The sequence below is a fragment of the Antennarius striatus genome, chromosome 10, assembly GCF_040054535.1.
Source record: "Antennarius striatus isolate MH-2024 chromosome 10, ASM4005453v1, whole genome shotgun sequence".
In the NCBI taxonomy this organism is placed as follows: Eukaryota; Metazoa; Chordata; class Actinopteri; order Lophiiformes; family Antennariidae; genus Antennarius; species Antennarius striatus.
In genome coordinates this window covers 2,817,757-2,830,334 of record NC_090785.1, presented here as the reverse complement: position 1 = coordinate 2,830,334, position 12,578 = coordinate 2,817,757, and the positions used below count along the sequence as shown (strand labels likewise).

At 41.3% G+C, this 12,578-nt stretch overlaps 2 protein-coding genes across 3 annotated transcripts; both read left to right on the top strand.

Moving 5' to 3' along the window:
• Nucleotides 1-1,153: 1,153 nt before the first annotated feature.
• On the top strand, nt 1,154-6,560 carry bbs7 (Bardet-Biedl syndrome 7). Its single transcript, XM_068325666.1, has 19 exons — nt 1,154-1,561; nt 1,706-1,771; nt 1,862-1,924; nt 2,004-2,179; nt 2,276-2,462; nt 2,551-2,623; nt 2,718-2,825; nt 3,049-3,179; nt 3,437-3,521; nt 3,674-3,776; nt 3,868-4,060; nt 4,200-4,274; nt 4,377-4,445; nt 4,600-4,739; nt 4,853-5,017; nt 5,105-5,214; nt 5,314-5,417; nt 5,599-5,722; nt 5,938-6,560. The coding sequence occupies exons 1-19, from the start codon at nt 1,526-1,528 to the stop codon at nt 6,069-6,071; spliced, it is 2,142 nt and encodes a 713-aa protein (XP_068181767.1). The 5' UTR covers nt 1,154-1,525; the 3' UTR covers nt 6,072-6,560.
• A 673-nt stretch (nt 6,561-7,233) lies between these two features.
• Nucleotides 7,234-10,601, top strand: ccna2 (cyclin A2). Of its 2 annotated transcripts, XM_068325680.1 has the most exons (9): nt 7,234-7,283; nt 7,551-7,825; nt 8,342-8,600; nt 8,711-8,817; nt 8,952-9,175; nt 9,266-9,470; nt 9,589-9,702; nt 9,776-9,909; nt 10,003-10,601. In XM_068325680.1, exons 2-9 carry the CDS (start codon nt 7,607-7,609, stop codon nt 10,052-10,054), a joined length of 1,314 nt encoding a protein of 437 aa, XP_068181781.1. In that variant the 5' UTR covers nt 7,234-7,283; nt 7,551-7,606; the 3' UTR covers nt 10,055-10,601. The 2 variants fall into 2 exon arrangements, with proteins under 2 accessions (XP_068181781.1, XP_068181780.1); XM_068325679.1 differs by having other exon boundaries at nt 7,260-7,825.
• Nucleotides 10,602-12,578: the final 1,977 nt, after the last annotated feature.

Below are 12,578 nucleotides of genomic sequence, written 5' to 3'. Positions count from 1 at the left end.
TTCTAGGGGTTAAATGAGTTTACTGTACTTGCAAGCATTAAAACACATTTGCACAACCTCTGAATTTATAAATTAATGAATCTTTTTAAACGTCGTCACGTAGTTTGATGTTTATGTGGTTGTTTTCTTGAAAATCTAGCAAAAATGAAACCTGACTAATTATAGAGGAACCGTTAAAAAAAAATCTTTTCTGACGCTGTTTACATCCGCTCGATGACGTCATCCCGGCGACGCGACAGAAGTCAGGGTGACCAAAGTAAAGATGGCGGACGTGCCGCAGAATTAGCTGTCAGAAGGTAAAGAAGCAGAAATTGCGTAGAATAAAAGACATAAATGGACTTGGGATGATTTTTGAAAAATCAGAAAAAATCAATATAAACCCGGAACTACCAGAAACGTTGGGGTTTTACGATTTAAGTGTTGTTAAGAGGAAGCAATCTGATTAAAGGTTGATTAAAGGATTTAAATCAAACCTTAGTAATACATTTTTTGTACAGATGAAAACAGATTTTCTTGATGCCAGCCATCGTTTTCATGCTCTTCACGTATGAGCACACAACTCTAACAAATGTTTTTGCTTTTTCCGCTATCGGACATGGACAAATGCCTCCTGAGTGGAGTTTTGGGTTGTATTCTTAAACAGATTTGAGCAAAACAAATTTGACTATTAAAAATTTGTAATTGTGTGATGTTGCTAATCACGTATTGATATCACTCCTTTTTGACAGTGGCCAAGAGAGTTTGATGCTGCCTTTTATTTACTACAGATTCCTCAGTCTCTGCTACACATCCAGAAAAACTCTTACGGCCAATTTTTACAAATTTCAATGACAATAAAATTCTTAATTAAACCAGTTTAATAAAGATCAGCAATTTGGTTTGTGTTTAGTTCAACTTGGGTACAGAAAAATACACTATATGAACTCTCTTGTCTGACAGGCGACAACGCAATACTTCACTCCACGGTGTCCAACACAAAAAAACATGATTATTACCAGCGCAGCAAACTTCATCAGCAAGGGGGTTTGTGCTCTTGGTTACTTCCAGACAGTCAGCCAATCAGAACATAGATTCAATTTCTGGGTTTCATTTCAGCCAATCGTGTGCGAGCATGTTAATGGCACTGTTGCTATTGACAACGCGTTCATCTAGGTCTCAAGCGTAGCGTGTGATATTTTTTTTCCTAATAAAAATCGTAATAAGTAATAAATAATCGAAACATGGCTTGAAATCGCCCAATTTATTTATTTATTTTACATACGGGTTCTATTCTCTGTTCACACGGTGTGCGAATAAATCGCGTTAGCCAATTAGCCAGCTAGCTAACGTTAGCAGGTCGGGCTAATCTCCTTGTTGACAGTTAATCCTAGTCCCAACCAGTCCCTCTGTGTTAGTCTCCATAAATCTAAAACGGAACATAAATAACGAGTCCTTTGGTTTTATGAGCGGATGACCTATCGTGATCTGGACAATTTTGCTCCGTACTTTTTATTTCTCTTAAAATAAACCAACCCAGCGACAGAAGATGGAGATCCACCTCAATCGAGTTGATTACATCCAGGTATGTCTGAGTACAGCTGATTGTTTATCTGCTAGTTTCGTATTTTACTTTCACGTTGGATTTTTTTTTAAACATTTTCCCCCTTGTATTCTCCAGAAAGCAATGTTTTATTTTTTTCCTCTTCCGATTTTGTGATCCTTACAGGTTGGTGTAACATCTCAAAAAACTATGAGGCTGCTTCCAGCACTGGGGAAAAGATCAACACAAAAGGTGTCATTTTTTCTGTCAGAACAACATGTGTAACTTCATATAAACTAAAGTTTGCATCAAATTTACTTTTTTTCTTCTTTTTTTTTGCAGGTTGCAATTGCTGATCATGATGGTGTAGTGACATGTTTTGGGATGAAGAAAGGAGAGGCAGTGGTATATATTTAAATTATTTTCTCTTTTTGGGGAAGTGATACAACTTGTAGAATATTAATTTGTTAAATCTCATTTTCAGCCAGTGTTTAAAACACTTCCAGGGCAAAAAATTGCCAGAATGGACCTTGGAGGAGCTGTCGGAACGCCAAGGGAGAAGATTTTTGTCTGTTCAGGTTCTCAGGTCCGAGGATTCACCAAGAAGGGCAAACAGTTCCTCACGTTTGAAGCCAACCTCACTGAGAGTATTAACGCCATGTAGGAACCATTCTTCTTCATCTGTCGTGTACTGCTGGGTTGACTATTCCGGAATGATGTCATGTTTATTGTGCTAAACAATCTTCTCTTCTCCAGGCATGTTGCAGGCGCTGATCTTTTTGTGTGTGCAAGTTACATCTATAACCACTACTGCGACTGCAAAGACCAAGACTACTACCTGTCTGGAGACAAGATCAGCGACATCACATGTTTGTCCTCGGAAAAGTTGCCACGGCTTGTACCAGTGCTGGCATGCCAAGATCGGGTCCTGAGAGTCTTGCAGGCAAGATTATAATCATGTTTTAATATTGAAATACTAAGTTTTTCTGATCCAGAGGATTAGAGGATTTTATCATATTTTTGTTAAGTAGGGATCTGAGCTTGCCTATGACATTGAAGTTCCTGGCCCTCCATCTGTCTTGGAGCTGTACAATAAAGATGGAGGTGAGTTAACCTCTTTGTCGGCTGTGTGAGAGCACATTAGAACACAAGACTGCTTCGCATGAGACAAATTCAAATGTCGGTGATGTCGCTTCAGGAGAGGAAATCCTCTACGGAACTACAGATGGCAGAATAGGATTGGTTCAGATCGGTGAGCTGTCATCTTCAACCAAATGGGAAATCAACAACGACAAAAAGAAAGGAGGTGAAGTAGATTTTTATAAAATCATATTTAAGTTTTTACAAATCAAAAATACATTGCTAAGGTGTTACATTAAAACAATGTTCTATAAACAGTGACTCCTTTATTATTATTATTATTATTATTATTAATCTGCAGCTTACAAATCTGCATAATATTGCAGAATTATTTTTTCATAATTCTTGCTGTTTTCAGACCAGATTTCCAATTTTCTGTTTCCCATCAGAAATTCTTTGCATGGACACTTACGACATCACTGGAGATGGAGTACATGACATCCTGGTGGGCAGGGATGATGGGACGGTTGAGGTCTACGGTTTCGATGGCAACGGTGACCCCACATTACGCTTTGAGCATGTGAGTTTATACATTCTATAACCCAGCAAATGTATTTCACTCACTCCCAATTTCCATTCTAATTCACTCCCATATGTTGTTCAAATATTGAGGGACCAATCTATATGTCTGATCACAACCCGCTCTATGTAAGTTCGTGTCCCTGAAACTCAAAGGAAATTCTACCTTAAAGCTCTTCCCTGTTGGCCATGTCTTATATTGCCATGTCCTTGTCATATATATATATTTTTCAATGGTTCGTCTCCTATTATCTTCAGGTGTTATCAGAAAGTGTGACCTCCATCCAAGGTGGCTGTGTGGGGAAGGAGTCTTATGATGAGATCCTGACGGCCACTTATACAGGTTTGGTAGATATCATTGAAAACAGTGGTCCAAGTGAGATATCGTGATTTATTGCACTGCTATCATGCAGTATGGGTGATTTAAAACTAAACAGACAAAGTTTAGTGAAGGATTTCTGAAATGCGCCTCATATCCTGCATTGCCTGTTCCAGGATGGGTGACTGGTTTGACCACTGAGCCCCAGAGGGCTGAAGCCGGCCCTGGAGATGAGGTCAAGATGAGCAAAGAGACTCAATCCAAAGTAGAAGCGCTCAGGTATCAGATTTAGGTCCTTTTGACCTTCCTGTAAGTTACTTCCCGTTAAATAATTCAGTTATAATCTCAAACCGGGACTGTTTTCCTCCAGGGCCGAGCTGGAGCAGCTACAGGTCAAAGTGCTGCAGGGCCGTGAGCAGTACAAGCAGACGTCCCAGTCCAGCACGGCCGTCTCCGCCGTGCCCGTCTTCAGCATCAACGACAAGTTCATCCTCTGCCAGGACGATGCCAGCTACAGCCTCACTCTTGAGGTGCAGACTCCCATTGACAACCTGCTGCTCCAGGTGAGGTCATGAATAAACCCCAGACGATAACAGTCCGGAGTGACGGTAAAACGTTCGTCTACGGTTATGAATAACAAAAAGATTGTGTTACAGACGTAGAAAATGCTAAATCTGAATTAAAGATGAGTCTCCCATACAGAGTGACGTCCCCATAGACCTACTGGATGTGGATAAGAACTCAGCTGTTGTCAGTTTCAGTGAATGTGACTCAGAGGTGAGCTTTAACCTCCGTCTACTCAGCACAAACATAACTTACAAATAAGATCACAAATCTTCTCCTGTTCCTGAAGGCCTGAGTCTCTTTTTCTGTTTCCAGCAGCCCAATGGCAACTTCCTCCTGGCCACATACAGATGTCAGGCCAACACTACCAGGCTTGAGCTCAAGGTATCACTACATTATTCTCCAACTGAGCTGAATATTATATTCCTCCATGAAAAAACTCACTGTACCAGTGTGGAAACATTTGTACAGTCTGTTTACAATATTTGATGATACACTGCTTCAAACTTTGTTTCATCCACAATGAATGTTGTCTCAGGTGAGGTCCATCGAGGGACAATACGGGACCCTTCAGGCTTACGTGACCCCGAGATTGCAACCCAAGACATGTCAGGTCCGCCAGTACCAGATCAAACCCCTGTCCCTCCACCAGCGGATGCACAGCATAGACCAAGACAGGTGAAGTCATCAAGTAACTATGACGTTAATTGGATTTGAAAACAAAATGACCTTTACTGTTTAAATAAAACAGGTTTTTTTCCGTTCTCTCTCTTCCTTCATCCATCACACAGGCCCATGAACAGACTCAGTCTGGTGGGACAGTTCAGCTTTGCTGAGATACACTCATGGGTTGTCTTCTGTTTGCCAGAGGTACCTGAGAAAACTCCAGCGGGAGAGAGCATCACTTTCTATTTCCACAACACTTTTCTTGGGACCCAGCTTGAAGCAACCTACTGGTAAACACTATAGAAACACTCACTGACAAGGGGTTATTGAATTTCTTGCGTGTCAAACATGCATTTCCTCTGAATTCATCACTTCAGCAAAGGAGAAGGTCACTTCAGGTCTGACAACATCTCGACCATCTCCATACTGAGTGATGTTCTCTCTAAAGAAGCTACAAAGAGGAAAATCAATCTGAACATTTCGTACGGTGTGTGTATTTTTATTCCTTCTCACTGTCTGCTGACATTGGTTTTCCGAGGGATCGTCGTCCAGCCCATTAAAACATCACTTCTTTGATGTCTTTCAGATATCAGCGATGACTCAGTGGATCACACCCTAAGGATGATACATCCTAAACTGGAGTACCAGCTGCTGTTGGCGAGAAAAGTTCAACTCATTGATGCACTCAAGGTAAGTTTTAATAATCTATTATCTTACTGGACAAATCAGTCTGAAGCTGTTTTGGCATATTGGTTGTATATCTCCATACACACACCTTCTGTTGACTGCTCTCTGGCCTGTCGACAGGCTTTCTGGGTTATTATGTTCACCGCTTACTTGACCTCCATCTCGCATTAATTCTGATTGATAGGAGCTTCAGGTCCATGAGGGAAATGCTGACTTCCTCATCCCAGAATATCGCAACATCTTGGATGAGTCCGCCAACCTCCTCGAGGAGTATAAGAAGCAGCCAGCGCATCTCGAGAGGCTTTATGGTGCTGCACCGTTGCCCTTTACCAACACTGATATCCACATAGCAAATTTCTTACACTCTTTTTGATTTTTGTGTCATTTATACCTTTGTCTACTCATGTGAAATTGAAAGACAAGATGAAGTTACACATGAAAAAGTTCCACCATAAGAACCTAACCCAGTAAAGCTTCTTGTCAACTAATATCTGATTCTTATTTTTCTTCCTCCTTCCTGTAGGAATGATCACAGACCTCTTCATCGACAAGTTCAAGTTCAAGGGCCAGAATGTGAAAACTAAGGTGTCATCATTGCTAGAAATACTCGATAATTATAACTTAGAATCTCTATTAAACTTTTTTAGTGAGGTATGATGATATGTACATCAGGGGATATTTATTTACACATCTGTATTTCACCTATTTTTGTAATTAAATACAAAAAAAAATTTACTCAGTAGCTACTGGCAGTTGCCAAACACAGATCTATTTATACTTGTTCCAACTATGGCTTATAATATTTAAGTACTTCAAATAATGAAATACAAAATACATTTGTATGTTTTCCTCAGCATCTAAAAATAAAGATCATGGTTCATAAACCCCAAGAAGTTTTCAGTTTTTATCAGTGGCCAAGATTTTGTTTAAGTTTTACCTTTCAGTCACCAATTTAAGTCCATTGAAAGGATGAAGAATGTTTATGTTCAAATCACAATTTAATTTGAATTTACAATCCAATGCTGGAGGTTGTAATAATGTGAATAGTGGTAGAAACAGGGTGCATGAAGAATAGTTTCATCAGAGGGGTGGTAACTGTTGGTCGTTGTTGCAGTGTCGGCAAGAAATAAAATAGAACATATGTGGGACCATTGTGTGATTTATTCAATGGAGTGATGGAAAGAATAATAAATGTTCAGTACCATGAGCCATACGTGTGAAATGTCAAGACAAAAAACATGCTGAAGCATCATTCATTAAAATATTTTCTGATTTCATACGTGAACTCTTCCTGCTTTTTGTTACCTGTTGATTCCTGTATATATTTGGATTTTTGAAGACCGAATGCAAAGTATCTCTATATATTGTATTGACATCCTTATTTTCCAGCTTGGGAGGAAAAAAGTAAATATCCTAATGTAATAAACTAAGAAAAAGAACTGACAAAGGTCATCATACTACGCAATTGGCTTTGCTTGCTGCAAATACACCATTTTAAATGTGAAACTATTGTACAGGACTGAATAAGTCATGCAAATGAGATTTATCATAACTCTTAACTACCAAAAAAAAAATTAAAATTACTTAAAAGTGTGGTATTCCAAACCATTTCTTTACATACTAACAATGTCTGCAAAGCGACTCAAATATTTCGCACCGGTTAAAACTATTGTTCCTATTTCAAACCGGTTTTAAATTTGCAATCACGTGAACATTGTCCTCTTTCGGCGCCCGTAGCACATATACGTCACAGCTGTGCTGTGCCGTGATTGGTGGGTTTCAATCATCGCGGGCTACTTGAACTGAGAGAAAGTAACATCTTCGCACGTCTCTGGGTAAAGAGACCGAGGCTAGCGCTGTTGCCTGCAGGTTGGTAGTATTTTAATAAATCCCTGAGATGGCTGTTTAATAGCACTTTTTTGACGCTTTGTAGATTCGTGACTGACTGCTGTGCGTTATTTTTTTTAATTTTTTTAGAATTGCAGTTGTGCGCGTCGTTGCCATCTTATCAGCTTAGTTTTAACTGAGAACGGCTGTTTTACCTGCCGCGACGAGTTAGCTACTAACGTTAACCTCGATATAATTAACCATAGATGAACTTTTAACACTAATATAAATTAATATTTTACGTGCAAGGTGCTCACAACAGCTGTAGTCCGATAAGTAAAACGCCGCCTTTTGTTTGGCCGAACATGTCTGGAGCTAACCGAGGACAGGCGAGCGCGGCTAGCGAGTATCACAACCAAGAAAACATGCTGTCAAGACTGAGAGGCTCGCTGAAGACGAGCCGAGCTGCTGGGAACGAAAACCAAGAAAACCTTCCTCCGAAGCAAGCAGCCAGCAGGACCGTCCTGGGCCCACTGCAGAACACCCAGCGGGGCAAACCTCAGAACCAGCGCGGGACGAAACAGGTCAGTTTGGGTAACGATGCTAAGTAGCTCGCCTAGCTCGAGGCGCTCTGGTAGCCTCGATCGCAGTTAAGATAGTTGTTCCTTTTGTAGGTGTTTTAGGCTACCAATTTTAAATATAACTTTCCTTATGCTTTTATTACCATTCGGTTGATTGATTTTTTTGCCACCATTGATGTTTAAATGCACTTATCTATGTCGACCACCCAGCTTGACCGCCATTTTAACATCAACGTTAGCAGGGTGCTGGAGTTTTGTGAACTCTAATGACAAAATATTAGTTGGACGTCGATTATTTTAATAGTTTTCTATCTGTTCTCTTAATATTTATGCATGACAAGTCATGAGAAATGTTAGATGTATAGAAAACGTAGAGCAACACCAGTTCATCCTCCCTTGTGCAGTACTTCCTTTCACAAGTTCTTGATTCTTATGCACAATTTACTACTCTTCAACATTTTGCTTCTGCAGTCTTTCCTTTGTTGGACAATCTAAATTGACCATGCGTTTGTCTCCTAGGAATTCCCGCTGTCCTTGAGCTGCAAAAATGAAGACTTCAGCAAAGGTTGCTTTGAGAAGCCCTCCAACAAAAAGCCTTTCCAGATCCATGTGGATGAGCCTGATGGTGCCTGTGTCAAGAAGCCACAGCAGGCGGTTGAACCTCTCAGACAGAAGCCACTCGCTGATGATTCTCCCCTCACGATCGATAATGCTGTGGCTCGGCTCAGACAGCCCCTGGCCACCATCGATATTCCATCGGTGCTCAATGTCAGCATGGGTGAGTTTGAAATAGTTGATACAAACCTTCACATCGCCTGGGGGAAAGGTTGCTTGTGTTTTGTAATTTATTTATTTTTTTAAAGTTATTCAAACATCTTTTCCATTCAGATTCACCTATGGACATGTCTTTGGTTGAGGGGGAGGAAAAACACGTCAGCGTAAATGAGATCCCAGAATACGCTGCTGAAATTCACGCATACCTGAGGGAAATGGAGGTCAGAACTTTTTTTTTTTTCCTCTAATCTTCTCCTGCAAATATTTTTTCAGCATTGTCTTGACAATCATGTCACAAACTTTCTAAACTGAAAGTTATGGACCTGCTGTTGGTAACATGCTGGTGTTAACACAGGTGAAAACGAGGCCTAAAGCGGGATACATGAAGAAGCAGCCAGACATCACTAACAGCATGAGGGCCATCCTTGTGGACTGGCTGGTCGAGGTCGGCGAGGAGTACAAGCTCCAGAACGAGACACTGTATCTGGCGGTGAATTACATCGATCGCTTTCTTTCCTCCATGTCCGTCCTGAGGGGGAAGCTTCAGCTGGTCGGGACTGCAGCCATGTTGTTGGCTTCGTATGTAGACTTTTACTGACGTTGATTCAACTCAAATGTCAAATTCTCTTCCTTTTTGCATGAACTAAAATTTGACCTTTTCCATTACAGGAAGTTTGAGGAGATCTACCCGCCTGAGGTGGCCGAGTTTGTTTACATCACAGACGACACCTACACAAAGAAGCAAGTGTTGAGAATGGAGCATCTGGTGCTGAAAGTGCTCTCCTTTGACCTGGCAGCACCAACAATCATCCAGTTTCTCACGCAATATTTCCTCCACCAGTCTGTTAACAAGCAGGTGGAGAGTCTGGCAATGGTGAGCTTAAATCAAACTGAATGTAGTGAAATATTAGACATGTTTCATACCACAGATTTGACAACATGAAGCCAAAGTTATCAGGAATTACGTTAAGTCCTTTTGTCCATCTTCTCAGTACCTTGGGGAGCTCAGTCTGGTCGATTCCGACCCCTTTTTGAAGTACCTTCCATCTCAGACAGCTGCCGCAGCTTTCATCGTGGCCAACAACACGGTGACGGGCGGCTCGTGGGTACGTTTTCAGTAATTCAGTAATCTTGTGATGTTGGAGTCTTTTTACCATTTTCCTCCTTCTCCATCTGCAGTCAAAGGCATTGACTGAGATGAGTGGGTACTCCCTCGAAGACCTGATGCCGTGCATTGAAGATATGCACAGGCTTTACATCGGTGCTCCCCAGCATGCCCAACAGTCAGTCCGGGAGAAATACAAGGGCTCCAAGTAAGAAATGAACTTCACATTAAACGTGCATTTGTTTGGATTTCATGACTTCGGTTAGTCATTGTCATGAATATTCTAAACTTTGTCTTCCAGATACCTGGAAGTCTCGCTCATCGGTGCGCCGACTAAACTGCTGCTGAACTAGCACCTCCACCCACCCCCCCGTGGAGGTTACGTTTGTACTGTCTTTTTTTCCCCCTTTTTTTTAAATTTTTTTTTTTTATAAATGTGTGCCCCGATGTAATGGCCTGCTCTTCTTGGAGTAGTGCAAGGTGTTTAGAGTTTTTAAGATATTTTTATACAAATTCATTCCGAGATACTGCAGTTGTGTTGAATCAAGCAATTTTAATGACTCGTCAGACGAAATGTAGATGTCTTGTCGCCGATCTTTCAACAGTTTGCTTTGACCTGTTGTCCCAAATATGGCTGTGATTACACCCTGATCCGAGAAATCTTCTTGTTCCATTTTAAAAGGTGTAGTTGTTCGAGGATGATTGACTGGTTAGGCGTGGTCGGATGCAGATTAAAGTGTATTGTCTGTCATGGAGTCGGCTGTTTCATTACATTGATGGTTTGGAAGCTAAAAGCTTTTCAAGGCATCCCCTGCACTGTAAAATATAGATCTTGTAAATAAAACTCATTTAAATTACCAAGACTGCATCTTTGAAGCTTGTCCTGTTTGGCCTCACGGGGGCAGTAGAGGACCATTTCAGATCTCAGGCAGATGATGAAACTAAAAAAAAAAAATTGCCATTTAAAAATGGTGCAGTGTCATGATCTGAAACCAAGTGTGCCGGAGCAATCTGACTTGTTCAAGTGTGTCTGAAATGTTCTGCTTGGTTAATGCAAGCCTGATTTATTGATCAGGGTGCCTTGACTTTAATTACTTTGCATATGGAGCTTTCCTTGCCAGGCTATAAATACATGCTGAAGGCAAAATATTAAGTAATTGGGATTTGGTGCTGTCCTTGTGAGGAGAAAATGAGGGTCAAAAAGAGATTTTATGGCATGATGCATGAGTAATAAGGTGTGAGAAATCAAAACAAGCTGATCTTTCCTTAATGGAACTTAATTGTTGAATCGGCGTAATCACACTGAAGAGTAAAAGGTGCCGCAAATGGTAAAACCTCTGAACGGCTGTGGTTTACACAAGTATTTACTGGTAAGTGACAGACGAATGATTTCTGCCTCGGTGGTTTTTGTCTGGAGGTGAAGTGAAGGCAGCCACTGGTGTTGACAGCATCTCATGCTCCACCCCTCCCCACCTCTCTTCTCCCTCTCCTCTCCCTCATGATAAATTGGGAGGCTGGCTTTTTTTTTTTTTTTGTGCGAGGAGTCTGACAGGAGAAGGGAAGCAAAGCCCAGCTGCAGAAAGATTTCCACCATTTCATCTCTGGAGCAGGGACAGCTCAAAGACCATGCTCCCACTTGCAACAGGTTTTGCTTTTTGATGGCACTCCTGTGACTAACTTGAGGATTTAACTATGGGGACAGATGGGAATACTATAACCTAACCGAACCAGACGGATATTTAAATGATTGTGCCTGCAGCACAGCGTCTGTCTAACCCTTGAAAATAATTCAAAGGTGTGTTTTCGGAGACGAAGTGGGGAGGGTGTGTTGTTGCCAAGCCCATGCCTGCCCCCAGGAAATTCTTGGTGGCGTCCACCTCGCTGCCCTTGGCGCTGGGTTGGGGCTGGAACCTGAGCTTGTATGTGGGGATGCTCTTTGGACTCTTGACCTTAATGCTGCTGCTTCTCTGGATACTCCTGAAGCAGCTCAGGAACTCTGTGGGGAAATCCACGCTGCAGCCCATGCGGTCTTTTAGGCAGCCTCACTTTGAACCGAGGTTTCAGCATGTCTTGTGAAAAAATGGGGAACTATCCTGCCAAAACACTGCCGGGGGACTGAGGCTGGTCGGAGTGCTTGATTGTGCCTTTGCAGATTCGTGTGAGAAAATGTCTTTTAAAACTAAAAAAATGAAAAGTACTTCTATTCCCTCACAAATCAATAAAATGTCTTTGTGTATATAGAAAGTACCGTCTCTTCTTTCTACAGCCTAATACTGAGTTGAGTCCTTTCTATATTAGTAGTGATTAAAAAATAGCATGAGTCTGCGATGTGTTTTCATCCCATGGATGAATTTACAAATCTGATCTGGAGTAAAATAAACTAAAATTACATCCGCATCTTGATTTATGCTGATTAAATCTTTGTATTCAGGAGGGCAGCTGCACGTCTCTCTTCTTATTGGTGAATTGGCAGGAGGGAATATTGAGAATATGCCATGGATGAAAAATAGAAAAGGAGCCATGTGCCACAAGGTTTCCCAACTCCTCAGTCCATGTCAGCGGATAAATCGAGTCAATTGAGATTGGTCAATTGCCATTAGCCTAAGGGAAGGGAAGGAAAGCATGTTAATGAGGGCTCATGTGGGCAGTTGGTCTCCTTATGTAGCTGATCGTGATCCAAACACCCCTGGTTCAGATAGTTCTGCGTGTGATACGTCAGTATTTGTCAAGGATTATAAACGCTATCCTATTAACGCAGCGACAGTAATCATTATGTCCTATCAAAGTAAGATACACAACACCTGTCTGTTCTATTTTGATTAATTTATCTATTATTTTCTGGTCAACCTTCAGAAGATTCTGGATTTTGGACCATGA